The sequence below is a fragment of the Phytophthora cinnamomi genome (assembly GCF_018691715.1).
Source record: "Phytophthora cinnamomi strain GKB4 chromosome Unknown Contig1, whole genome shotgun sequence".
NCBI lineage: Eukaryota > Oomycota > Peronosporomycetes > Peronosporales > Peronosporaceae > Phytophthora > Phytophthora cinnamomi.
Window position 1 is genome coordinate 723,648 of NW_027150934.1, and position 26,445 is coordinate 750,092.

The 26,445-nt window shown below is 55.5% G+C and overlaps 11 protein-coding genes across 12 annotated transcripts; 6 read left to right on the forward strand and 5 right to left on the reverse strand.

Annotated features, from left to right (window-relative positions):
• Window positions 1–157: 157 nt before the first annotated feature.
• Window positions 158–580, forward strand: IUM83_06317 (Mitochondrial 39-S ribosomal protein L47; the record flags this gene model as incomplete). The annotated part of the gene is made up of 1 exon (XM_067930513.1): window positions 158–580. The coding sequence occupies one exon, from the start codon at window positions 158–160 to the stop codon at window positions 578–580; it is 423 nt and encodes a 140-aa protein (XP_067800542.1).
• A 3,444-nt stretch (window positions 581–4,024) lies between these two features.
• IUM83_06318 (F-box protein) lies at window positions 4,025–5,007 on the reverse strand (the record flags this gene model as incomplete). Its single annotated transcript, XM_067930514.1, has 3 exons — window positions 4,025–4,080; window positions 4,164–4,804; window positions 4,901–5,007. 3 exons carry the CDS (start codon window positions 5,005–5,007, stop codon window positions 4,025–4,027), a joined length of 804 nt encoding a protein of 267 aa, XP_067800540.1.
• A 371-nt stretch (window positions 5,008–5,378) lies between these two features.
• Window positions 5,379–6,176, forward strand: IUM83_06319 (the record flags this gene model as incomplete). Of its 2 annotated transcripts, none has more annotated exons than XM_067930515.1 (1): window positions 5,379–6,176. In XM_067930515.1, one exon carries the CDS (start codon window positions 5,379–5,381, stop codon window positions 6,174–6,176), a length of 798 nt encoding a protein of 265 aa, XP_067800544.1. The 2 variants fall into 2 exon arrangements, with proteins under 2 accessions (XP_067800544.1, XP_067800543.1); XM_067930516.1 differs by having other exon boundaries at window positions 5,922–6,176.
• A 122-nt stretch (window positions 6,177–6,298) lies between these two features.
• On the forward strand, window positions 6,299–7,147 carry IUM83_06320 (OHCU decarboxylase; the record flags this gene model as incomplete). Its single annotated transcript, XM_067930517.1, has 5 exons — window positions 6,299–6,526; window positions 6,597–6,647; window positions 6,716–6,789; window positions 6,862–7,017; window positions 7,120–7,147. The coding sequence occupies 5 exons, from the start codon at window positions 6,299–6,301 to the stop codon at window positions 7,145–7,147; spliced, it is 537 nt and encodes a 178-aa protein (XP_067800405.1).
• Window positions 7,148–9,474: 2,327 nt separating this feature from the next.
• Window positions 9,475–12,636, forward strand: IUM83_06321 (UDP-N-acetylhexosamine pyrophosphorylase; the record flags this gene model as incomplete). Its single annotated transcript, XM_067930518.1, has 4 exons — window positions 9,475–9,540; window positions 9,611–9,664; window positions 9,735–10,624; window positions 10,692–12,636. The coding sequence occupies 4 exons, from the start codon at window positions 9,475–9,477 to the stop codon at window positions 12,634–12,636; spliced, it is 2,955 nt and encodes a 984-aa protein (XP_067800315.1).
• Window positions 12,637–13,248: 612 nt separating this feature from the next.
• On the reverse strand, window positions 13,249–14,184 carry IUM83_06322 (Pre-mRNA-splicing factor SF2; the record flags this gene model as incomplete). The annotated part of the gene is made up of 1 exon (XM_067930519.1): window positions 13,249–14,184. The coding sequence occupies one exon, from the start codon at window positions 14,182–14,184 to the stop codon at window positions 13,249–13,251; it is 936 nt and encodes a 311-aa protein (XP_067800485.1).
• Window positions 14,185–14,499: 315 nt separating this feature from the next.
• IUM83_06323 (Folate-Biopterin Transporter (FBT) Family) lies at window positions 14,500–16,206 on the reverse strand (the record flags this gene model as incomplete). Its single annotated transcript, XM_067930520.1, has 2 exons — window positions 14,500–14,982; window positions 15,061–16,206. The coding sequence occupies 2 exons, from the start codon at window positions 16,204–16,206 to the stop codon at window positions 14,500–14,502; spliced, it is 1,629 nt and encodes a 542-aa protein (XP_067800484.1).
• Window positions 16,207–17,449: 1,243 nt separating this feature from the next.
• IUM83_06324 (putative fluoride ion transporter CrcB) lies at window positions 17,450–18,789 on the reverse strand (the record flags this gene model as incomplete). Its single annotated transcript, XM_067930521.1, has 4 exons — window positions 17,450–17,557; window positions 17,640–17,988; window positions 18,065–18,346; window positions 18,422–18,789. 4 exons carry the CDS (start codon window positions 18,787–18,789, stop codon window positions 17,450–17,452), a joined length of 1,107 nt encoding a protein of 368 aa, XP_067800316.1.
• A 229-nt stretch (window positions 18,790–19,018) lies between these two features.
• Window positions 19,019–20,792, forward strand: IUM83_06325 (Bromodomain and WD repeat-containing protein 1; the record flags this gene model as incomplete). The annotated part of the gene is made up of 3 exons (XM_067930522.1): window positions 19,019–20,193; window positions 20,263–20,662; window positions 20,772–20,792. The coding sequence occupies 3 exons, from the start codon at window positions 19,019–19,021 to the stop codon at window positions 20,790–20,792; spliced, it is 1,596 nt and encodes a 531-aa protein (XP_067800406.1).
• Window positions 20,793–20,996: 204 nt separating this feature from the next.
• On the reverse strand, window positions 20,997–21,479 carry IUM83_06326 (autotransporter domain-containing protein; the record flags this gene model as incomplete). Its single annotated transcript, XM_067930523.1, has 2 exons — window positions 20,997–21,083; window positions 21,150–21,479. The coding sequence occupies 2 exons, from the start codon at window positions 21,477–21,479 to the stop codon at window positions 20,997–20,999; spliced, it is 417 nt and encodes a 138-aa protein (XP_067800325.1).
• Window positions 21,480–25,606: 4,127 nt separating this feature from the next.
• On the forward strand, window positions 25,607–26,359 carry IUM83_06327 (Bromodomain and WD repeat-containing protein 1; the record flags this gene model as incomplete). Its single annotated transcript, XM_067930524.1, has 2 exons — window positions 25,607–25,843; window positions 25,916–26,359. 2 exons carry the CDS (start codon window positions 25,607–25,609, stop codon window positions 26,357–26,359), a joined length of 681 nt encoding a protein of 226 aa, XP_067800539.1.
• Window positions 26,360–26,445: the final 86 nt, after the last annotated feature.

Sequence of the window (26,445 nt, forward strand, 5' to 3'; positions counted from 1 at the left end):
CTGCACCAGCACCTTCACCCAGACGAAAAGTCACTTCACCAGACCCGTATGTCAGTCTTTCGAAACCGCAAATCCCCGCTTTTGTGCCCTCGGACCGAGTGGCCGTGGGGACCGCACATACAGATCAAGGTCAAATCACGGTCAAGTCCAGGTGAGCATGTCCTTCCAGCTGCGTCGTCTCTTCGGCGGCCTGCGCGTGAACGCGGGCCAGACGGCCCGCCGCGGGCTGGAGGAGTTCTTCCCCGTGCAGAAGGCTGCGGGCGAGGGCGCCAAGGCCGGCAGCCTCACGCAGGTGCCGGCCAGCGTGGGCACCCAGCAGGTGGTCGTGGGCGGCGAGTGGAAGGCCTGGATGCTGCGCCAGAAGAGCACGGACGACCTGCACAAGCTCTGGTTCGTGCTGCTCAAGGAGCGCAACGCGCTGCTCACGGAGCTGGCGCAGTGCCGCGCCAAGAGCCTGTCGATGCCCAACCCCACGCGGCGGACCAAGGTCAAGAAGTCCATGGCGCGCATCAAGCTCGTGCTGCACGAGCGCAGCCAGATCTACAAGGCCAACCAGGCCAAGAAGGCGGCCGAGCAGTAAGTAGGGGAGAGAGAGGCAACGGGAAGCAATACAGTACAGCCGGCGAGTGGCGATGAAGGGTGAGCTAGCCCGACAGAGGCGTGCAGAACGTTGCTGTGTGTTCGTGTGCATTCGTTCAGGCCTGCCCATCGGGATGCAAGGACTGCGATAGCTGCTGTGTTTGTGGTTGAAGGTATTTTACTACTGGCCGACGCATGGTTCAAGTCTTTTGTGCGGTCAACAAAACGCCTCTAAGGTTTGATAGGTGCACTTTACTCCGTCTCCGTCTCGGTCTCGGTCTCGGTCTCTTCGTCGTCGATCCCGGGGCCTGCAGAAAGCTTGGCTGACGCTATTGCAGCAGCCCTAGCGTCGGAAGCTTGTCGGTGCCGAGCGAAGTGGCGTTGAGCAACAGTGATCAGCTGGGAGACCAACGCCTTGCCTTCCGAATCGCTCTCGTCGCTGTCGCTACCGCTGTCGTCACTTCCAAAATGATCTTCGTTATCCGCACTGCGACTGTTGCTGCTGCTGCTACTGGCCACGCTGGCATCACTGTCGCTGTTACTGTCGCTGTCACTGTCGCTATTGCGATCGCTATCGCGATCGTCGACGCCGACACCTTCGTTCTCGCTAACGAAGCTTTCTTCTGGCTCTGAAGAGGAAGAATCATCAATTACGATGACTTCTGGACTCGGGTTGACTTGCTTTGCCATCGAAATAGCGGCAGGAGGTTGATCATCAATTACGATAATGGCTTCCCGGTCAGGTCGTGGTCGCTTCGATCTTCGCTCACGGTGGGTTGTCGCTGCTGCTGAATGTATGGGGATGTCTGCTGATAAATCCGCTTCTCGTGCTGACTGTGGCCGGAAGGAAACTGCTGTACGCCTCGCACTTGTCGTACCCCCAGCATTGTTCTCACGCTTAACTACAGGTTTGGCGGTAGCCCTCATCACCGATCCTTGCAGGTGTTGTTGGTTCGACGCTCCCTCTCTTCTGTTAACTGTTGGTGCTGGGCACTCTCGCAATGGAGTCCTGGCGTTCGCTCCAGCATTTTCCGTCGGCCGAGTTGAGCTCGCGGGTTGTGTCGTCGTTCTTGTGTCTTGATGCTGCAGAGCTGTCGTTGAAGATGTTAATGTGGAGGAGGCAGTGTCCGGTATCATGTGAATTGCCTGTCGTATTGTAGTGCCAGCTTTGTCGTCTACGACGGAGAAACGGACTTGTCGAGACGGTGCAGCAATGTCTTCATCGAGTAGCTTCAAATGATTTAGCACGTAGTCGAGCTTACGTTGAAGAAAACCTCTTTTGTTTTCAGGTACCTTGGCCACCTCATCGTCACGATCGCGCTTGCGCTTTTTTTTGCCGGCAACATTGAGCAACGCATCGCCGCTAGAATGTTTTCGCTTCAGATTTCGAACGGGTGGTCCAAGATCATGGACAATGCGAGGTGGGGTTATGTCGTCCTCGCTTAGCTCGTTCACCTTTGCCATATCGCTCTCCACGCTTCCTCGCATCCAGAGCTGCTCGACCACAACTGCTTGTTCTGCACCCATTCTGTGCGCCCGGCTGATGACTTGGGTCTCGAGCGATTTATCCCATACTTGTTCCATCAAGAAGACATGCGTCACAAATGAAAGATCCAGCCCGTGTGACCCCATTTCAGACAGCAGCAGCACGTTTAATGACGCGTCTTCTCGAAAGCGCTTCAGGGCTCTCATTCGCGCCTTTGGTGCAATCAGGGTGATGAAATCCGCAGTTGGGATCCCTTGCTGCTTGAACGCAAGTTTCGTACGCCAAATCATCTCCGTGAATTGCGAGAAAATAATCACCTTCACGTAACGTGTCCGCCGCTGATCACTAGCTGCATGAAGGGCGTTCCGGCGAGCCCGATCCTTTCTCAACTCTCGAACTCTGGTCGCGGCGTAGAATATCTTGCTGGCGTCCACCGTCCAATAGTGTCGATTTGGCCTGGGTACGTCCCCAGCGCTATGTTGTGTATCAGTTAGCTGTTGGGGCCGAGCATTATTCTGCGTACATCCACCGGAAGCGTGGCCTTGACCGCCGTGCTGCTGTTTGCTCTCACTACCACCGTTTTTTTTGTTCCTGTCATCGTCGATCTCGCGAAATTCAAAGCCTGGCTGAAGCTCCTGAAAAACTTCTGGATCAAATACTTCGTTGCAGAGAAAGCAACTCGGGCCAATTCGGTCGACGCGATCTTCAACGCAGTCCGCACAGCAAAGATGACCGCAGGGTAGAACCATCAGCAGCTGAAGCTTCCGCTTACAGCTGCCGCATTCCGTCGTCATTCCTGGATTGGTGACGTTTCGCAAGTACTCCATCACGGTGGCGATATTATCGCCATCCACTTCAAGTTCCGATAGCATATTGATTGTTTCTAGTCGCGCATCGTCTGGAAGCACAACTTCGGTATTAACACCTCCACAGCATGCGAACCTCAGGTTTGAAACCACTCGCAAGGCCTCTTTCCGATTGATGGGATTCATGAGACTATCAAGATGCAGATTCCCCGGTACAACAGGATCGATATTTGTGATCACCAAATTTGCGCGTACTGCAGCGGCAACTGCGTTGTACTGGGCATACTCACTCGGGGTGGGATCGATGTACACCGTGTGTCGAACAGGTTCTGGTAAAATCTCACGAATAGATGCCTTGGTGTGACGCATCAAAATCCGGCTGAGCAAACTCTGCAAGCGATAGAACCCGATAGGTTCATTGTGCTCAAACGGGTCAGCGATTGCTTTGGTCCACGCACTCTCATCAGGCTGTCCGTACGGCTTGTTACGTAGAAAAAGCAGGAGGCCATGCATGTAGCGGAGATCGGCAGACTGGAGCGTGTTGGGCGTCGGCGTTCCGGTCATGACCCACCTTCGTTCACCAGACAAAATTCGAGCCATTTCCATCAACCTGGTAGGGGTTTGTCCGCCCAATTCGTGTCCCTCATCAACGATAACGCGTACCCAGCGAACAGTCAAAAGAGAAGACACAGCACCACTGATGGTGCCGTCACTATACCGTTTCGGTCCTTCGAAGCCGTATCGTTCAGGTATTCGCATTTCCTGCGCGGACACCGGTCGGTGGAGCCTCCACTCACGAGCCAGTCGACTAAATGAGGTGACTACCACATCATACGCGGCTAGCTCTGAGTTACTTGGGAGATCACCGCTCGTTTCGTCAATAAATGTTCGCAGTGCTCCTGACTTGACGTGAGCTTCAATCTGGTACTTCCAATGCTCCACCAAAGGGTCAGGCACTACGATAAGTGACGCTCCAGAGCCCACCAGGTCATCAGCTGCCACAGACCGGCCGCGCGGGCGCAAGGAGTGCAAACGAGCATCTAAAACAGCTTCTTCCGCCAGCTCCGCACGTAGCCTCGCATTCCGCGTGGACTGCCCTTTGGTTCGTAAAATCAACGCCAGCATCGTGATAGTTTTCCCGAGTCCCGGTTCGTCACAAAACATTCCTCCGCACAAATCTCTCGTCGTCGTATCCACGTCCGCCACCACCTTCATGTCCAGCAAATCGATGGCAATATCGGACTTCTGCCCGGGTCGCCGAGGGAACAGGAATGGGTGCAACTCGCAGCCACTTTTAATCAACGACGGCGTTTCTCGGTACAGCATCCACTTCAACCCCTTGCGTTGGTGCTCGTACAGCACCAGATTGAGTCCGGGGACCACAGCGTACGCCAAGTGACGAAACACCGAGCACACGCCGCTCAGCGCCGCCAACTCGGAGGCCTCCATGAAATACACCACCAGGTGCAGTGCGCTTCTCGGTAAATCCGTGAGGTTCACTTTTATCCCGGAAAAATCCGGTCGATCAACGACGTCGTCCCGGATTTCGCCCTGCTCCGTCTCCATGTGCACCATGAGGCTCTGGAACACGTCGGGCAGGTGCAACTTGGCCTTGGGGCCGAGCGTGTCGTCGGCCTGCCACCGGTGCAGGCGGCACCCCACGACATGGCAGGAGCTGCAGGTGGCAGCCAAGAGGTCGGATTTTCTGGCCTCCAATCTGGATGTTTCGCTTCTCCTCGCGATCGCCAGCGCGTCACCTTGGAGATGACTCAGCGCGAACTCGAACCTGGTCAAAGACTTGCCGACGATGCGGGCGTGGTGACGCACCTTCACGCTGAGCTCGAGTGTCGCCACGGGCTTGTGTTCAATTATTGTGATTGCGTATTCCCCGTGCACGGCGAGAAGCTGCCGCTCGGTCAGCAGCGCGAGCGATCTCAGCAGTCGCACGAAGTCTCAGCGACAGCCGTCGAGGCTGTTGACACACGCAGCCTCCTTCTCCACCGGCCCCGCGCGCGTGGCGAACACAAACCTGAGCTGGCCGTTGGCGGTGCGCCGCAGCTCCACCGGCGTCGAGGAGCGCACGTCGGCGTACACCGGGGCGAGCAGCACCAGTCGACGCTTCTCCACCGCCGCCATTGTCCCCCATCAATAATGTGATGTGGTACAAACTTCAAAGATATTTAAAATTGGAAATCATAAATCAACATTCGGATGATAATTGTAAACTAAAATTCGCCATATTATAATTGCATGTATTGTTATAATATTAATAGCATTAATAAATGTACGAATTGTAATCAGCAGTCTGATTATTACAGCCTGTAATCAGGCCTCGCCAATTCCAGCGTAAGCACCAGCTTCACTCGGCGTGCGTCTGGCTGGTCCAGTGGATATGCGCGGCAGATCCGCCGCCTCCTTACGTTGCATTTGAGGCCAAGAAAGGCAGCACCTTCTTCCATTTCGCAAACTTCTTTGTGGTCGCGGAACGAAACTCATCGTCTGCAAGTATGGACCTCATCTTGGAATACGCTGATCACTACGCGCTGGACGCGGTGTATCCCGTCGAGATGCCTCGGGACTCGATCTCGCGCCAAATTGCGTCGATCACGGGGATCACACTCGTGGGGGGCTACCTGCTCTACCTCATCGGCGCCGGGTTCGCGTACCAGTTCTGGTTCGACAAGGAACTGATGAACCACCCCAAGTTTATGAAACATCAGGTCAAGAGCGAGATCTTCGCGTCCTTGAAGTCCATCCCAGTCATGGTCATACTCACGTTGCCGTGGTTCCTCGCCGATGTGCGCGGGTACTCGAAAACGTACTCGGGCTTCGGAAAGTACGGCTACACCTACGAGGCCGTGACCGTGGTGTGGTTCGTTTTCTTCTCGGACATGCTGATCTACTGGTTCCACCGCTGGCTGCACCATCCGCTCATCTACGCGCCGCTACACAAGCCACACCACAAGTGGATTATATGCTCGCCGTTCGCATCGCACGCGTTCCACCCGGTGGACGGCTACATCCAGAGCCTGCCCTACCACTTCTACATCATGCTCTTCCCGATTCACCGCGGCCTGTTCCTCGCGCTCTTCGTTGCCGTCAACTTCTGGACCATTAGCATCCACGACGGACTCTACCTCTCGCACAACAAGGTCGTCAACGGGGCGCTGCACCACTCGGTGCACCACGAACTGTTCGTCTACAACTACGGGCAGTACTTCACGCTCTGGGACCGACTGTGCGGCTCGTACCGCGAGCCTCCCAGCACTGGGTACTCCGTGCCGAAAGCCAAGAAACTCGAGTAGTTATGGACTAGGAAGGAAGCGTCAAAACAAACAAGTGTATCTTCATCCATGACACCTGCATCTCGTCCCCCGTCTCTCTCACGTCTCTGAATGCGCGCATTCACCAATTCGCAGAGAACGCCATGGACCTCTCCGTGCTCAACGTCGCCGCCGCCGCCCCCGGGGCCGAGAAGGAGGACTCTCCGTTCCGTCAGAAGCTGCTGCACTGCTGTGGGTCTAAGAAATGGTCTGCGGATATGTTCTACAAGTTCCCGGTGCGGGACTTCGAGCAGCTCTGCCAAGCGGCGGACGAGGTGGACGCCTCGTTGACGCGAGAAGATTGGCTCGAGGCATTTGCAGCGCACCCAAGGGTCTGCTATTTCCATTGACTTCGGTTATGGGAGTTGGGGTGTATGACCGGAGACTTTGCTGCTCCTGCAGATTGGGAGGGCGAAGAAGCCGATCAAGGAGTGGGAAGCCCAGGAGCAGAAGGTTGTGCAGATAGCGTGTATCACTCTACAACATAGGGGTGTTTGATGACGGTGGTGTGAATGATGTAGGCCACCAAGAACGCGGATGAGGCTGTTCTGGATCGACTCGAGGAGCTCAACGAGGCGTACTTCAAGAAGTTCGGGTGCGGCATAGCTTGGCTTTGCTGCGGTGGGGTGTGGCTGCTGGGGCTCAAATGCGTTTGCTGCTGCTGCAGATACATCTACATTGTGTGCGCGACTGGCAAGTCTGCACCTGAGATGCTGCGTATTCTGGAGTCCCGGATCGACAACAACCCAGACGACGAGCTTTCTGTCGCTGCAGGCGAGCAAAGCAAGATCACCAAGCTCCGGCTCGAGAAGTTGCTGCAAGAGTAAGCGAGCACAAGTATGAGTTTATCGATTGGCGTAGCTGCGACGATACCGGTGAATTCGTATCACTTACTATTTGATCTGTGGTGTACTCATACTATTAGACTTCGGACTGCTCAGGCCAAGCTGTAGGTTCAACGCGAGATCAAGCATGGTGCTAAGCAATGATTTTAGGAGGAGACGATAACGGGCAGCTCTAAATGAAGATCAGTTGGACTCGGACATACAGTACTCTGTTATTTCTGTTGAACTGCGCGGTCGTCTTTAGGTATTCGCTAAGCCTGGCCAACACCTCTAATGTGCAAGATATTGGAGCATCTTCGGAACGCCAGTCGACGGGCCTATGCGGCGTGGGTGTCCGTTCAAGTCGAGCTCCACGGATGCTACTCCGTTGAGCGACTGCGGCAGCTGCATACGTACTCGAAAGACTTAAGCACCCGTCGACTCATATCTCTGTGTTTGCTGACTCCGCTGCCAAGCCTCGTGATAAGCTTGGCAAAAGAAATTCCGCCCCTAGCACCACCGGAAGCTGATGTGTACGAGAATTGGGTCTTCTTTCTTCGATCCTGGGCAGTAACCGGCTACATCGGTGGATCGGTGCTGGTGCACATGAATCAGTGTATACCTCGCATCCAGTTAAGTGTTCGTCAGATTGTTTTCGTCGGCATGTTTGCAGCAGCTTTTTCAACCGCGGTCGTGTTTGTCATCTCCGCGTTGACTGTCTTCCCGTTACCGTTTGGCTTGCTCGTCTTTGGACCGCCAGACGCATGGATGTTAGCTGCCTGCTTTGCGTTCATTACACGCCCGCTGTGGAGATCCGACCCATATCTTTGGACTGAAGTCAAGCAACAACTGGATGTGATACACTCGCAGATGTCTCTCACATTCGTGTATCCCATCTACATTTATGGCTTTGTGACACTCACCGGCGTCATGAAAGTGCTATTCGTACTCACGTTACCGATCATTAGAATTATTGCCAAGAATCGGATCAGTCGTACACTCAACACGCACGACGATATGAAGCCCGAGGTTGTCATTTTGACGGTGGAAGTTTTCAATGCTCTGTATATCTCTAATGCGCTTCGGCTGACATCGTCGTGGTCCTTAACTGGAACGGTGATGATTCTGGATCTGGTGCTTTTTTTCTCGTCAATGTTAGATGTAGCTACATTGCTCAAGGACGTGAAGCTCCTTATGAACAAAATTCCACCTGAGCATCCTATGGCAAGTGAAAACTTCCTTCAAGTAGCGATGAGGATACTCAATGTTAATGGTTCATCGGGGGACGTCAAATATCAACGAAATGCACGACATGGTGAACAGTTAATCCGTTTTTCAGCATTAAGTGAGAAAGCACTAAACGCGCTCAGGGCCCCTACTCCAACAGAAGCAACCATTATCGGTAGCAGCAGGACTCAAAGGTACATGAGGCAGGTATTTCAAAACGCTCAAGTGCTGCCAACTCTAGCTGTAAACGACAAGTCGGATCAGCAGCCATTTCCAGGCGATAAGTTGAACGATACCCAGTCAATGCCGGTCAACAGGTTCACGATGGATATCACCGCCATATTCTCTCTTGCTGAACGGGCGGCCTTTATAGATAAGGCTACACGCGTGCTTTTCGTAACAGAATACTTGGTGTTGATGGAGTATACCGAAGTGATGATACCAGTCATGTATTGTAAGGCCATGATGATCTCGAGTAAATTGACTTTGAAAAAGCTAGTAGAACTAATTCATATGTTACTCGTTCTAGGTTTGCATGAGGTGACCTTGTTTTATATGCACAACAGCGCCTACTACCCTGCACTGCAAAATTTAACAAGTGCCGATCTTCTGTCGTCGATCCAAAACGTGCTGGTCTACGCTCTACTTGAGTTGATGTCTCTGGTAATATTCGTTAACGTATTGAAGCGCACCGTGGGGTATTCTCCGTGGCAGCAACTCGTGTTCGTTCTGGAGACGCAGGCTGCGAAACTCCAAAACAAATTGACAGTCACATTCCTCTACGCGATGCAGATTTCGTTGATACATCTAGGTAAGCGTTTGTGTGTTTAGTTGTTCGTTCGCACCAGGCAATGTACAATGCAACAAATAATATTCTGACTTTGCTATCCTAGGCGCCGACTTCAGCTTCAGATTCGCGTGGCTGCACTCCACCAAGCCAAACTCGTGATCGATGCTGTGTTTTGTATTGGAAGCTCCTTGCAGAGTGCCACTCTGAATGTATCACCACCCTCAGAGTGGTGATACATTCGACAACGAACAACCAAGGCGGGTGAACATATTCGAAGATCGAATTGTACAGTGCAATATACCTTATCAGCTTACGCATGTGGCGAAAAAGGCAAGTTGAAGTGCTTTGTTTTCTGCACTTCCAGCACAAAAACAGGGCTAGGGTTTCGTTCCAACACGTGTATCAACGCCAAAACCCGATCATCGCGTCGCCAATAGAGATGCCGCGCGTCCCGGAGGAGCTGGCGCGCAAGCTGCGCGCGGCCGGCCAGGGCCACGTGCTCAAGGCAAGGCGCCTGGAGCTTATTAGCTCTGGTCCTCATCCGCATGCTCACACGTTTCTCTTGCTGTTCGCAGTTCGACGACGCCGACAAGCTTTCGCCGTCAGAGGCGCAAGACCTTATCCGCGAGGTAAAACGCTTTTACCATTTTTTAGCCACCAATAAAAGCAATGTTATATGGTTTTAACCTGCGGGCTCAGCTTGAAGCGCTCGACCTGCAGCTGCTGGACGACATTTTCCAGGCGTCGACCCAGGCGCAGACGGCTGAGACCGGCGCCATTGAGTCACTGGAGAGCTACGACCTGCTAGAGCAATGCTCGGCGGAGGACAAGCGGCGTTGGGTGGAGCTGGGGCTGGAGGCTGTGAGTCGGGGTCAGGTCTGTGCTTTGGTGCTCAGTGGGGGTCAGGGCACCCGTCTGGGCTTCGCGGGCCCCAAGGGCATGTACGACATCGGGCTGCCGTCCGAGAAGAGTCTGTTCCAGTTGTTCGCTGAGAGGCTGCTCGCTCTGGAAGCTCTGGCGGCTCAAAAGGTTCCCACGCGGCCGCGGGACGAGATTCAGATTCCGTTCTACGTTATGACCAGCAAGATGAACCACGAGACGACGGTCGAGTTTTTCAAGCAGCACGGCTTCTTCGGGCTCAAGGAGGATCAGACGTTCTTCTTCCCGCAAGGCACGCTACCGTGCTTCACCACGGACGGCAAGTTGATCCTGGAGAACGCGCACAAGCTGGCTACGGCCTCGGACGGGAACGGGGGCGTCTACAAGGCACTGGAGTCCAGTGGAGCGCTCGCGAAACTGCAGGCTCGGGGCGTCAAGTACCTGCACGTGTTTTCCGTGGACAATGCGCTGTGCAAGGCAGCCGACCCGACGTTCATTGGATACTGCATCGACAAGCAAGCGGACTGCGGTAACAAGGTGGTCTGGAAAGCCAGCCCGGATGACCGTGTTGGCGTCGTTGCAAAGAGGAACGATCGCTTTTGCGTCATTGAGTACACGGAAATCGACCAGGAGATGGCAGAATGGGTCGACCCGCGCACGGGCAAGTTGGTTTTCGGGGCGGCCAATATCTGCAACCACTTCTACACGATGTACGTGTGTATCGTGGTCGATAAGGTACTTTGGGGTGACGCGAGTCCTAACATTTTCTTTTTGTAGTAATTTCTTGGTGAACGTGGTGCTCCCGAATTTGAGCCTCGAGTACCACGTAGCGCACAAGAAAATCCCCATGGCGGACGATACAGGCGCGACGTACACGTCTACCACCAATTCGGGGATTAAGTTGGAGTCCTTCATCTTTGATGTGTTCCCCTTGTCATCGCGGATGGCGGTGCTCTCCGTTCCTCGCGAGACTGAATTTGCGCCAGTCAAGAATCCTCCGGGGAACCCTGTTGATTCTCCTGACAGTGCTCGCCGCATGCTACAGGAGGAAGGGAGGGCCTGGCTTCTTGCCGCGGCTTCTTCCGGTTCACAAAGTACCGATCAAATCGACAGTTTTGTGACTGAGAAATTGAACAAAGCTCAGCGCATCGAAATCTCACCTCTGGTCTCGTACAACGGTGAGGCGCTAGAAGCGCGCGTCAAGTCACTAATGGAAGGCCTTCCTCGCGAAATCATTCGACTGGAGAGTGCCAACTATATGGCGACTGCCAACTCCATTCCTGCTTCTATTCGACGCTCATTTAATGCTGCGGGTCAAGACCATGTTTTCCGATTCGTTGATACGAGCAGCGTTACTGCTCATGATGCATGCGAACTGGTTGAAAGCCTCAGAGAATATGACCCGGCACAACTTGCCGGTCGATTTGAGCGGTCAACCAAGGCTGACAGTGCCGAGAAAGGTGCTGTCGATGAGGTTACGCCGCTGGAGGACGGAGTGGTGCACCAACTGAGCGAAACTGCTCCAGAGCAGAAGACCAAGTGGCTGAATCTGGGTCTTGAAGCTGTGTCAAAAGGCATGGTCGGCGCTTTGGTGTTGAGTGGTGGGCAAGGCACCCGTCTGGGCTTCGCTGGCCCCAAGGGCATGTACGATATCGGCCTTCCTTCCGGAAAGTCTCTCTTCGAGATTTTCGCGCTGCGGATTCTGAAGGTGCAGGAGCTGGCTAAGACCCGATTCAACTTAGACGACACGCCGAGAGTCCCGTTGCTCATTATGACCAGCGAGATGAACCACGAGACCACGCTGTCCTTCTTCCGAGACAACGGTTTTTTCGGGTTGTCAAGGGATCAACTTCACTTTTTCTGCCAGGGAACCCTGCCAAGCTTTACCGAGGATGGCAAGTTCATTCTCGAGACGGCGAATCAGTTAGCCCGGGCTTCGGACGGCAACGGTGGAATCTACCCTGCCCTAAAGCGTAGCGGGCTCCTCGATCTCTTGAGCATGCACAAAGTGCAGTACCTGCACGTATTTTCGGTTGATAACATGCTGTGCAAGGTGGCAGACCCGGTGTTTATCGGCTACTGCATTGACCAAGATGCCGACTGCGCGAACAAGGTGGTGTGGAAGACTCGTCCCGAGGAGAGCGTGGGTGTGGTGGCCAAGCGCAATGGGGCCTACTGTGTGGTCGAGTATTCGGAGCTTGATCGTGCTGCCTCGGAGCAGGTCGACCCCGCAACTGGGAAACTGAGCTTCGGTGCCGCCAACATTTGCAACCACTTCTTCCGCCTCGACTTCCTCCAGCGCTGTTGCAACCAGAGTGACGCCGAGTATCACGTGGCCAAGAAAAAGATCCCGTACGTGAACGACGAGGGCACGGCTACGATCACCCCCACGAGCAACACGGGCATCAAGCTTGAGACCTTCATCTTCGACGTCTTCCCGCTTTCGAGGAGCATGAAGGTGCTGGGTGTAGCACGAGAAGACGAGTTCGCACCCGTGAAAAACGCACCTGGGTCCGCCTCGGACTCTCCTGATACTGCGCGTCAACTCATCTCGGAGCAGTGCAAGCGCTGGCTGCTGCAGGCAGGAGCTACTTTCGCGGACAGCGATCCAGACGCGATCTGTGAGGTCTTGCCGAGTCTTTCGTACAATGGCGAGGGACTCGAGGACGTGGCACGCTTGAAGTCGCCAATTCAACTACCAGTTGTCCTCGGACGCGACTGAAAGCCCGGTAGAGCGGAAGACTGCGGTGAGCGAGGCTTGCAGGTGCAGCTTGCCCGCGTAGTGTGAGAAATGAATCCGATTGTCTTACTGCTCAACCAGCAAGGGGAGCATCAAGCTCTAACACTACGACGCCTCCCCTGACTACCCTTCTAATCTGTCTACGTTTTATTGTCGTCGTGTCACGCCGTCCGCACCGCTGCCGCTGTCATCCTTCGCTCCGCTGTTGACGTCGGTCCCCAACAATCCTTCAGGTGTCCACCAAACGCAGCCGAAAATCGCGCTCGAGTCGAAAGCCAGGTCGCCAACCGGTCGAACAATGAAGAAAAATCAAACTCACTATGCAAATGGTCTCGGGCGGTGTGTACGTACATACAGCACCAACAAACAAGAACAGGGGGGGCACACAAGGTACACGGTAAGAGAACACCGACCATCGCAGCAGCAACCAGACTCACGCACGCACGCACGCGCCAGGCAAGTCCAGGCTGTTCCGCGGCGAGTCCTCGTCCCGTCCGTCCGTGCGTGCGTTCTTAAAAGCTGCGCCAGCTCCGCTCTGCTCCGTTTTTCCTCCTGCTCGTTGCTGCTGCTGCTTGTCCGTCGAGCCGCTCTACTCTACTCCACCTTGAGGGGCTCTTCCTCCTTGGGGGGCTCTTCCTCCTTGGGGGGCTCCTCTTTGGGGGCCTCCTCCTCCTTCTTGGGCTCGTCCTCCTTCTTCTCGGGCTGCGCCTCCGTCGCCGGTTGCTCCTCCAGCGTCTCCTTCTTGGGCTCGTCCTTGGCGTCGTCCTTGTCGTCGCCCGCCTCCTGCGCCTTACCGTCCTTCTGGTCGTCCGCGTCCTTCTCCGTCTCGGGCTCCTTGTCGGCCGACGCGCTGCGCTTGGCCTTCTTCTCCCCGTCGCCGTCGCGCTCGCCGTCGCTGCGGCTGCGGCTGCGCTTCTTGCTGGAGCGGCGCGCGCTGCTGCGGCTGCGCGACCTGCTGCGGCTGTTGCTCCTGCTGTTGCTGCGGCCGCGCCCGGCCAGGCGCACGCGCACGTACGAGTTCTCGCTGCGGCCGCGGAACTCCGAGTCGTCCAGCTTCTCCACCGCGTACTTCATGTCGCGCTTGTTGCTGTACTCGACGATGCCGCCGCCGCGCCCGTCCACCTCCGTGAACACCACGTCGCCGGCCTTGCGCATGAAGTCCTTCAGGTCCTGCCACGACACGCGCGGCGGCAGGTTCGAGATCTCCACCGTGAAGTCGCCCGTGCCGCGGATGTTGCGCGGGTAGCGCGCGCCGGCGCCGCCGCCGCCGCGGGCCGCCGAGTCGCGGCGTCCTCCGTTCGCGGGCTCCACGCGCAGCCGCGCGCCGTCGTAGTCGTAGCCGTCGCGGCCGCGGATGGCGTCCTCGGCGTCGCGCGCGTCCTCGAAGTCCACGAAGGCGAAGGCCGGCGGGCGCGACGGGAACTTGACGTCGATGTCGCGGATGCGCCCGTACTTGTAGAAGATGTCCTCCACCTCGCGCGTGCGGATGTCCATGGGCAGGTTGCCGACGTACACGCGCGTGCCCGACATGGTGCTGCTGCTGGCTGCTGGGGCTCTTGGGGGGCTGCGCTTGACTGGGCAAATGTATGAGTGAGGAAGAAGACTGACGCCAGTGCCTGCCGCGCGCGCTGATTGGCTGGAGAGGATCTCGTTCGGAATAAACCTGGCCACGAGCATGCGGGTGGGCTGGGTGGTGTGCGCGACACGAAAAGTAGCCATCTATTGGAACTAGTGATGCAAGTTGAAGTTGTCTTGTACCTGTTTGGAGGAGCTCAGATTATTTTTTTTTCTTTCTAAGTAGCCTAAGGTCCTCATGCCAATGCATGCACGGCTGCGCTGCTGCTGTTAGCAGCCGGTGCCGCCGGCGATGAGCAGGCACGAGGTGCTATCGAAGATGGCCAGCGTGTTCACGGTGAGCGACCAGACCAGCGAGAAGGACAGGTAGGCGATGGTGAGCCCGCCCAGCAGCTTGTTGGAGCCACCTGTGCGCGCCAGCTCCTGCGTGTCCTGCTTCTGCTTGGGCAGCAGGAAGAGGAAGACCCACGAGAAGATCGTCATGGCGTACGAGATGATCATCGTGTACGTGATGTCCATGCGCACCGAGTGGTCGTCGCTCTGCACGCGCGCGTTGGTGATGTTGAAGGGCCCGTCGATCAGGAGCGTCAGCGTCGTCGCGAACGGAGACGACAGATTGCCGACGGTCGTGATGAGCCCGTACACCGCGCCTTCGTTGCCCACACCCGCGATCTCGACCGTCACGAACAGGGCGATGATCCAAGCCACTCCGCTAGGGATCTCGACCACGATCGGAGGGCCGAGCCAGAACCACTGGTCTCGGAAGATGTCCCACACGGTGATAAGAGCGACCGTGGCGTCCACGACGATGACCAGAACACCCGTTCACACGATCATCCAGCGCCAGTTCCAGTGGAGACCGTACTTGGATGTCACCATGATGCCGATCATGAAGCACACGTGGCTCAGCACGTCATTCAGTGTACTGTTGATAGGCGTGACGCCCACCAGATAGGACTGCACAGGTGAGCTAGCCGTGTACGAAATGCTCGAGAAGATGCCAGCGAAAAAGTGGTAGGCGATGACTTGATACACCACGCGCTTGCACAGCAACTCCCAGAACTCGTTGATGTACTTGCGGAAGTTGGCGCGCTGCGACTTCTCCTCCTTGATGAAAAACCAAGTGATGGGGATCGCGGGTGCCGTGAGTACTACCATGATGATCATGAGCTGCGGGAAGCTGATCGAGAAGTCGAAATCACCGCCATACTCTTCACCGTTGAAGCAGAAGCCGACCAGTAGCTCGCCGAAGATGACGAGTACCGTGCGGACAGTGTAAATGGCGGATTGGGTCTTGCCACGCTTGGCCAGCGGCTCCCGTTGGGCCAGCTCACACACAATACTGTCGGAGCAGACATCGGAGAAGACGTATCCAACGGCGGCGAAGAACATGATGACCACGTATTTGGCGCCTTGACTGGGGGCATTGTAGTTGATGCGAGCCTCAATCTCTGACGTGTAGTCCGCAGTGTCGATGTCGCGGTCGGATGCAACGGTGTAGTATGGCTTACCGATAGGCATGATCGCCATTACGAGCAACATGATGATACACACCGTCCATCCGATCAGCATGTACGGTCGACGGCGAAAGCCATAGATGGGGAAGCAGTCAGAGATGATGCCGAAGAATACCTTGAAACTCCATGGCAGAACCACGAGCTCCTTTGCAGCAGCGACCTGGCCACCGCTGCAGTTGAGGTACTCCTGCATGAACGGGTAGATGGTTTCGGGGAGCATGCCGTAGACGACGCCGACTGCGGCGTACTGAAACAGCAGACCGATGGTGTCTCTACTCAGCAGCACGGGCATGCCGCCAGGACGCAACGCGCCATCCTCGAGTTCTTGACCGAGACCATCGGGGGTCTTGACGCTTGTATATCCACCTTGATCGGGTTGGTCATGATCCTTGGAAATGCTCACGCTCACGGCCGAGAGGCGCTCCAGGTCGTGCACGTTCTTGCCCAGTGCCGGTGCCATGGTGGCGAAGCTTGCGACTTGAGACTGGAGTGGCAAAACTCGGAATGAGCTCAATACCGAGGAAACGAAAGCAACCGAGTCGACCCAGACATCAACATCAAATTGCGCGAAGCACCGCCTCGCGGAGCCGATTGCCAAGCACACTCCAGCAATCACTTGTCCGCGTTACGTGTCGCCCGCAGTGACTGGGCGTGCAGAGACCATAATGGTACGAGCATTTGGACGGGCTCTGGTGTCCTAGGTCTCCGATGAATTCGCTAATCGGGCAAAGGGGCCCTGGCTCATGCTTGTCATACTCTATGGAGTGTGTCCTCGCGATCTGGTATGCACGATGTGCTCCCGCTCGTCACAGGTCATCTCCCAATCAACCAGCGGAGACTTTGCCGTCGTAGTTACCACCGTCGAATCACGGGCTCCGGTACACTCTACTCGTTGCCACGCTTCAACGGTAGACTCATGTCATGATCGTCATTGATGCGGTATCATTTTACCTTCATCAATTCGTCTGCGTACATGATAAGAAACCGAGCACCACGACAGGCACTTCCCCACTTGACGTCTGACGCTGGTACGGAATGGTGCTAGTGCCGCCGCCGGCCAGCAGACACGGAGTACTACATGTTCAGGACAAGTGACCGCGGTGCTGAATCAATGCGTCCGATTCAAGAAGACTTCGCGTCATCGTTAGCCGCTAATCACCGCTTGGCAGACGCTGCCTTTGGGGTCTCTTGTGTTACCGCACGGCACAAATTAGGCGCTACGGCGCACACCGAGGCAACAACGCGTGGAAAAGAAAACGACATCATGCGCATTGAACACGGTACTGCAGACCAGGCCGACGCAACCAAGGCCGCTCTCACATTCGAAGAAGTGAAGGCCAGACGCAGAATCACGCATCGTCCCAACTTGATTGTGAGAAAGCGGCCACGGTAATAAATGGTTCGCGAGTTCGATTGAACGGGGGTGAGAATCAAGCGAAAGTCGAACGGTAGTACTTTGGACCGTGTAAGTAAAAAAAATAAAACAGTGTTGATAAAACACTCGAAACGAGTGTTTTATCAGCACAGTAGTGAAGACGGGCGTAAGCCCGTCCAGGATGAAAATGTATTGTGTTCGAAAAAATGAATGCACCGAAAAAGTAACTTTGATGGATGCGATTCTATCAATCTCAAAATCGTTGCGTGGGGGTTCGTGTGGTATGTTGTTATTATGTTAAGGAAAAAAAAACAATATAACGATGTGATTATGCAGCATCATACTTATAAAGATATGGTATCACTAGCAACCCGACAAGCAGCTGTAAAGAGAGGTTCCAAAGCGCTGAATGGCGGTTTCCAGCAAGCCAAAGCCGCTAAGAGCCACAACCGTAACACAAGTGCACAACGTTGTCAAATATGCTTTCAGAAACGGTTCTCACCATAACAATCACATACCGAAACGATGCTGACCGCCCCCGAAAAGACTGACAGCGATCCACAGAATGAGCTGACGAACTTGAGCGCGAGGAGGTTGTTGGTCACCCCCGTCGGCGATATCCGACTTAGCTGGTAGGTCGCCCCCGCTAGTACACACGACAGAAAGTTGCAACAGAGACACCCCCAATCGATGAAAGGGCCGCCATTGCGCGACGCGGCAGTGCGCAGCTGAGACGGCTGCGGCGGGAAAAGCTCGCAGACGTAGTTGGAAAGTAGCACCGCACTGCACGACATCAAGATCCCGAGCACTAGCTCCTCGCCGTCCGCCACTTGCACCGGTCCAATAAACTGCGGATCGTTCGGATCGCTACAACCAACAACACAACCTTCTCAATCACCTGCAATCAAAAACCACCGCAAACCTGTTCTACTCTGCAACGTACCGGACGAACCCGTGCGCCCCCATCATGGCCCTCAACGCCGTGAGAGCAACGAAAGTCACCAAGCACGTCACCTGCGACGGCCTGATCTTCACCCCGTTGACCACCCGACTCACTTGTGCCGTGACCGGACTCATCCACGCGGCCGTGACCGCCCTCTTGCCCAACCAGAAGCACCCGCAGCCTCCCAGAATCGACGCGCAGACGTACAGCGGCCCCGCTGCAAAGCTGCTGCTGCTCAGATCGCCCGCGTGGTCGGCCATGAACGAGTACGACGTGAAGACTCTGCGCCAAACAGCAAGAGTAACCCTGTCAGCCCCGTGACGACACCTGTAACACTGCCAGTCTCCACTCCCGTACCCCAAGAACGCCGACCGGAACTGCAGGCAGGCCACCGACACGCGCGTACCCTTGAGCCGGTCCTCGTACCCGTAGGTTACGCCGTCCAGGAAAGGCCCGACCCAGTTGAGCGCCGAGCCGCCGACGTTCAGCCCCCAGGCGCGCAGCGTGTACCCCGGCCAGAAGCACGTGGTCACGCACTCGGCCACCGCCGCCTGCAGCAGCATCCACAGAAACTGCTCGTCCGTCTCCAGCAGCTCCTTCTCCGTCTCCTGCTTCTGCTCCGCCGGCGGGCCGTCCGCTACAGCCACCGCCACGAACGTCTCGTCCTCGTCCAGGCCATCGCCCAGTGCAGCGTCCTCGTCCCGGTGCGCCTGAACACGCAGCATCGCTTCGCTCGAATGGCTACACTTTTGACCGTCCTCGAATGATCGCGCCATATCCCTCTAAGTGCGGGTTACACTTGTCGTCCGTGTACCCCGCCGACTGGGTTACGCTCGTCTCACTAGCAAAACGCAACGCGCGGGCCGCCCAAGGTTAACGCGGGAGACTCGAGCCCAGCAGCTACGCGACGCCGCGCCGCACGAGTTGGCGCCCCCCAGCGCGCACGCACAGAGCATGGACGACGACCCGTCGCGCCGCAGCCCGGAGCATGACGCGCGCGACGCGGCCGCGGCCGCAGCGGGCGGCAACGGGCCCGACGCCCTGCGGCTCGCAGATGCGCGCGAGGCGCTGCCGGCCATCGCCGCCGTGGAGAGTGATGGTCACGTGCGGGTACAGCCGGTTGAAGAGCACAAGAGCGAGGAGCAGACGCCGCAAGAGCAAGAGCAGGAGCAGGAGCAGCAGCAGCAGAGAGACGAGCAACAAGAACAGCAGCAGCAGCAGCAAGGACAGGTGGACGAGAGCGAGGTCTACTTCCTCATCGCGGACTTCCTCAAGCGCCGCTCGGCCTGCCACAGGGCGGCGGACGCGCTGATCCAGGAGCTGGCAGAGCACCGCCTGCTGCGCGGCGGCGTGGACTGGGCGGGGCGGCCCAAGACGGCCACGTACGAGGACTACAGGCTGCGGCACCGCGACATCTCGTCCGCGCACCTGGTGCAGCTGCTGCAGGGCGCGGCCGCGTCATTCCCCAGGCTCAACGCCAAGAAGGAGGTGGACGACAAGGTGAAGGACGCGCCCGCGGAGGGCAACAGCAGCCTGCTGCTCAAGGCCCGAGTCAGCAGACAGCTCAAGCTGCAGCCGGAGGAGAGGAAGAAGCTGGCCAAGGACATCGTCCAGCAGCTGTTCGCGCTGAGAGGCGTGCTCAAGACGCTGAAGGTCGTGGAGAAGGTCATCAGGAAGTACGAGCGGTACCAGCAGTACACGACGGCGAGCAGAGTGGAGGACCTGCCGCGGGAGCTGCAGCTGATGATGTTGGGCGGAGAACCAGCGGCCAAGACGGAGAGTGATGCAGAAACGGATAAGGTTACGACGCTGGCCGCGGATGTGCGCGCGCTGAAGCAGCTCTTCCAGCTACGACAGGAACGCGCAGTGGTGGAGAAACAGATTGAAGCGCTCATGGACCGCGCCAAACGCTCGGGGCTGTTTCAGACGACAGTTAGGACAGGGAGGAACCAGGCCTCGCTGCTGCGACGCCGCGAAATCAGCTCGCGGCATGACACACAGCTGCCGCCTGCGTATGTGTACAGCAGGATTCGTCGGTTGAAGACGTTGAGTGGACACTTGCAGATTCAGGCGTACTGCTTGGCGTACGATAAACAAGGCAAGGTGGTGATTACTGGATCCGATGACAGGTACGCGTCGTGTGCTTACCCGTAATGTTCTGTGTGGCGTACTTCTAACATAAAGCTGATTGTGAACAGGCTAGTCAAGATTTGGTCGTTGAGAACAGGAGACTTATTGTTCACTCTTCGAGGGCACGTCGGCAATATTACAGATCTTGTGGTGAATCACTCAAACACGTTGCTAGCCTCTTCCTCAGATGACAAGACGGTTCGAGTGTGGGAGCTAAGTACAGGCGCACCGGTTGCTGTCTTGGTGGGCCATTCTAGTGTTGTGAACGCAGTTCGATTCCATCCGAAAAATAACATCATTGTCACGGCGTCGGACGATGGTCGCTGCTTCTGTTACAAGGTGCCTGAAATCCCGCTCATGGACAAGCCTGAAACCAAAATTGAGACGGCTCGCCGATTGTACGCGCTCAAGGCGTATATGTTGAGCTTGCACCCAATCTACGCCATGAAACACGCTCGCCGCGAAGGAGTACGGTCGTGCAAGGTTCATTGTGTAACGTTTAGTCGATGTGGAGATTTCGTGGCTTCTGGAGGGCACGATGGAATTGCGCGCGTGTGGGATTTATCGATGGTATCAGCCCCAGACGCCCCAGCTGTAGTACCACGATTTCAGCCCACAAATGAACCGCAAGCAATAGTCCCAGAAGAGCAACCCAACATCGGAAATGTGCCGGGTTCAACTGAATTGCAGCCACCGCTTGCTCCTCTTGCTGCCACTCCTTCGACACAGCCCGCGAATGGTGCGTATGTGAATGCACAGAATCAGCTTCGGCAGCAACCACTGGTCCAGCTGAATGGCTTTCCTACACCAGTTCCAGCTCAGCCTTTCCAAGCGATGGTGCCTCCAGCACAGGCGCTACGTCCCAATCCAGCTCAAATTCCTGTTGTACCTTTCCAACCCGTGGTGCCCCCGACGCAGGCGTTTTTCCCAGACCAAACCCAAGTTCCAGCTGCACCTTTCCAACCCGTGGTGCTCCCGACGCAGGCGTTTTTCCCGGACCAAACCCAAGTTCCAGCTGTACCTTTCCAGCCCGTGGTGCTCCCGACGCAGGCGTTTTTCCCAGACCAAACCCAAGTTCCAGCTGCACCTTTCCAACCCGTGGTGCTCCCGACTCAGCTTTTTTTTCCGGGCCAAGCTCCTCTCCAGGCGCCACTTCAGGCACCTCTCCAGGCACCTCTCCAGGCACCTCTCCAGGCTCCGCTCCAGGCTCCGTTCCAGGCCCCGCTCCAGGCTCCGCTCCAAGCTCCGCTCCAGACTCCGCTCCAGATACCGTTCCAGACACCATTCCAGGCCCCGCTCCAGGCACCACTTCAACCTACGGTTAACCCTGCGGAAAATCCGCTTCCAACTGTTGCAGGAGCACTGCAGCGCGAAGCTGCTCCGCGGCAACAACAGCCCCCTCAAGTCCAACAAAGTGAACTGCCGTCGCTATCACTGTCTGACGACGACGTTCCTAGCATTGAACCAATTGCATTGTTGAAGGGACATAAAGGTCCAGTTTCGAGTATCGTGTACAACTATCGAGGAGACCGGATTGCAACTGCGTCTATCAAAGATAGCGTGGCACGTATCTGGAAGTGGAAGCGGAAGTACAAGAGCTTACATGGGACTGTTCTGCAGGCGAAAGAATCCACAATTGAGCACGACGACATTTCCGCTTTTTACGGGGTGCGTGGTAGGAAAATGCCCACCCCGGTGGTGGACACGGTGGCGTGGACACATGATGATACACGTTTGATCACACTCCACAGCGTCAAAATGAACTCGGAGGCCGCAGACCCCATTTGGGAGCAAAGAATTCGGGTTTGGGAACCGAACAAGGGACAGTTGGTGATGACCTTGGGGGCGATTGACAAAGAGAAAAAGAATGGTCACATCAACGCAGCATTTGCGCTTGGTGCGCACCCAACAGATTGGCGCATTGTGGTTACAGCTGGCTATGATGGACGCATCTTTCTGTGGGATATCTCAACGGGCAGAATGCTGAAGTCTTTCACAAACTTGTCACCAGACTCGAAGCCACTTTCTAATCTCGATGGCGGTTTTACACCTGACGGCAGTGGATTTTGCTTTACAGATCAGATTGGTCGGCTATTGATCTTTGGAACAGGGTCCGGTGAGCAGTACGCGGCGACACCTGTGCAGCAATATTTCCCGCATGACTACGTAATGCTAGTTACTGATGGGCATTACAATGTGCGGGACAGGGAGACACAAGAACTGCCAAGCCTGATGGACTCTGGTCCCTTAATGGATGCTTCGGCTGTCCAGTATCCGCACCAGCCACCGCATCTTTTGGCCGACAATACACTTACGCCGACGCAGTACGAAGAAAACCGACGACTGCGAATCCAGCAAAGCAAAGAATCGGAAATTCAGTGCGGAGTCCGGCACTTACCGGAATGTGAGGAGGATATTCATTCGTTCCCCATCGCCATTGTTAAGGAAGAAGAGAAGAAGTCTAACCAGGGGCCAGGAAGTTTTGCGGCTGATGCGATGGCGTTGGCAAGAGCCTCGTATCGGTTGAGCGGTGCTCCTGTGATGTTGTCTGAGGTTCGGCGTCGTAGAAGAAATCCAGACCCACTGCGACAACGGCGTGAAAACCCGGCTGTGGAGCGTGACACGTCAGTGTTAGAGATTGAGATTTCCAGTGAGGACGATCGAAGTGACGAGGACTTCCAGGTGCCAACACCGCGGCACGCTGCAGAGGAAGAAGAAGAGGACGAGGAGGACGAGGAGGAAGATGAGGATGATCTGGATGAAGATGACCTGCTGAGTGAAAATGAAGAAGCTGTTATATCCCCTGCAAATTCCAGGCGGAGGCGGCTTCGCAGCACCAGACAGCGGGAGTCTCCTCGCGCTAGGTTTCCAACTCGGGGTGGTCGGAGATTGCAATCGGAAAGTGAGAACGAGCTGGAGGACCTTCCTCGGCAGTTGCGAGCGCGAAGGAATGCGGCGAGAGCTCGTTCAAGATTGGTGTTAGATAGTGATGCGGAAGACGAGAATGCTGATATGCCCTCTGAGCAACGTACCGCCGAAGATAGCAGCGGAAGAACTGTCGGTATCGGAGGTGATCAAGCCGAAGTTGTCGTGGAGTCGAACGATGGTATTATCATGGGAGACAATCAGTTGGATCGTTTCGATCAGAGCATGACGTATACTCAAATGCTAGAAGCAAAAAAAGCCCAGCTTGGTTCAGCGCCAGTGCCGGCAGAGAATGGCGATGAGGCGCTGATTCCTTGCGCATTTTGTGGCGTTGGAGATGATGACGCAATGCTTAAACTACCTGGAGATGGCATGGGTGTGCATCCATTGATTTATGGAATTCAGAGGGTATTTGTGCATGACCAGTGTGCCATCGCGTCCCCTCTCTGCTTCAACAGAGATGGCAACTGGTATAACGTCGCGAAAGAGATTCGTCGTGGAAGATCATTGACCTGCGTTGGTTGCAACAAGCGTGGAGCAACGATTGGTTGCACAATCGCAACATGCCGGAATTCTTATCACTGGAAGTGTGCCATCAATTTTGGCTGGTCTGTGGATCAAATGCACTTCTTTTGCCCAGACCATCAATCCAGACAGGTACGAAGGCACCGCCACGAGCAAAATAATGTTGCGACTGAAGACGGAGGAGCTATCATAGAACCTGCTTCCAAGCGGTTTGGCCTCAAATTTCACCGCGAATGGTTGCAGCTCGTTAGTCTGCGATCAATCCATCAGTATGTACCCCAGGTTGGTGATTACGTGGTGTACCTCCCCGAAGGACATCCTGGATATCTGCGTTTCGGGGGAATGGCCCACCCACGCTATTATGCGCGATTGTCAAAGTTTTATGCCATCAAGTGTCGTGTCGTCGATGTAAAGTATGTATTCCCGACTGCGGAAGAACACGCGAGGTGCAGCACGATTAAATGTGAACTTGCGCTTGCGGTGCTTGCTGTTCCGACATCAGCAGTTCGACCGGCAGGGGGCCATGAAGAGCAAAAGCAAGAGGAAGAGACCAAAGAGGGGGTGTCTTCGGACACAACAGACTTATTTAATCCGGAGTCGTCTCCTTTCGCAGAATTTACAAGCGTCGATGAACAGTTAAACCCATCAGCTGGTGAACCTTCCGCACGTTTCAATTTCAAGGTTCTGTACCACTCGAACGATGTGGCGAATTTCCTCGTATTGGATCACATCTATGATAGTGGCGTATGCGGCAACTGGCGGGTGGGCGATCGAGTTCAGATGCCGTTTGTGCAGTTGGATGATTATGGGCTTGAGGTTGAGGCGAAGATTTCTTACGGAACGATTGAAAATATCCTTCGTAAACCGTTGGAGACAACTACCTCCGGAGAAATTACGCCGTGGGAATGCGTAATGGTTGATTGGGACAGTCCAGATGACGATACTTGCGCGGTGTGCCCGTGGGAACTGGAGGCAGCAGCAGCTGAACAGCGGCGTGAAAAGCGTGAGCTCGCGCTTCGCAGACGTTCCACACGATTGCTTTTTTCACGAAGTATTATTGGGGAAAAATGTGAGGCATTATTGCAGGAGGTTGACCAGGCATTGACGCTCTCATTTTCGCGCGACTTCATGTATCCTGTTGATGAAGAAACCTTCATTGACTACCCTTACTCAGTCGCAAACCCAATCGATCTGACGAAAATTCAGCAACGACTGCGGCTCGGCTACTATCGTCAAGTGGAGGCTTTCCTTGCCGATGTGAAGCTGCTGAGAATCAACTGCGAGACTTACAACATTTCAACAAGTCCAATTTCCCAGAACTCGAGAAATTTATTTGCTGCAATTCTCACACAAGCGCAACGTCACTTCCCGCACCTATTGCGCGATGGCAACAACAGTAACCGCGCAGAGGCTGGTGGAGAGCGAGCTAACGTGCGGTACTCGTATCCCCCGGAGGACTTTCTGTCGCACTTCAGTGAAGACCCGGAGGAAACACAGTTGGCCCTGCTGGAGGTTGGGTTGCTGACTCGGACACCAGAGGATGCTAGTGGCATCTCCGTCGTTTCAACACAGGCTGAAGCACCCTCAGCTGCTACTACTCACGCGCATACAGCTTCACCTGAAAGGAGTTCTCGCCGCCGCACGCGAAGCACGGAAGAATCCAAAGAAAATGAAGCTGCAGGAGAAGAGAAGGTAGAGCAATCAGCGGAGCAAATCGGGGCAGCGATCGGTGCCATCGACCAAGCCGAAGCGACTACCAGTGCTGAGGACGGCGCTGGTTCAGCCGTCTTCAGTAGTCCAAGACAGCTTCGCAATCGAGAAGTACCGGAACCGGAACTCCTGTCACCTCGTGCTCGTCGCACACCTCGAGTGGTGACGACACCGGTGACTGGGGGAGGAGGCTCCGCACGGAAGCGACAGCGCAAAAACCCTGAACAGGAGCTTCTGACGTATTCAGCTCTCATGGATAACTACACGGCCACACAGCGTGACTCTATTCAGCGTGCGTGTGACGAGGACTTAAGAGCCGTGCTGCAAGTCTTTCACGAGGCCCTCGTTGAGGCCGACAAGACAGATGTGTTTGCTTCGCCTGTGACCGACGACGTGGCCCCGCAGTATTCGGAGATTATTACGCACCCCATGGACTTCGGCACGATGCAAGACAAACTGGTCAAGTACAAGAGCTTCCGCGAGTACTTCGTAAGTCTGCACAGGCATTATTGCTTCCTGCATATTTATTAACTGACACGTATTCTCTGTTTGCTTCTCCAGGCCCACGTAGAACTGGTTTTCTCTAATGCGATCACATACAACACATGGGACGGTTTCATCGGCGGACTTGTGCAAGACCTGCAAAAGTATTCCGTTAAGTTCCTGCTGGATGCAGCAAATGTGAATCTTCGAGGGTCATCGACAACAAAAAAGTCTCGAACGCGAGCGGTTGGTCGTTCACCTACAAAAGCCAAAGCGCCGACGGCAGCATCGTCGGGGAAGCAGCGCGCCCGGAAGAAACCTGTCGCCGCTGTATCCGAGGACGAGGAAGATAGCTGGCATAGCAGTACTTCAGAGAGCGAGGAAGACGATGACGACGGCGATGAAGACGAAGAGGACTTCAGCGACGAGTCGGACTGGGGTGGTGCGGGAAGGAAGCGTCGACTTCGACGTCCAGCCCAAGCTTCCAAGAACAAGAAAAAGAAATCAAAGCGGCGCTACTAACGCGAAGTGTGCGTATACTCCAAGCTTCCAATAGCAAGAAGAAGTCAAAGCGACGCTACTAACACCAAGTGTGCGTTTACTTCTCT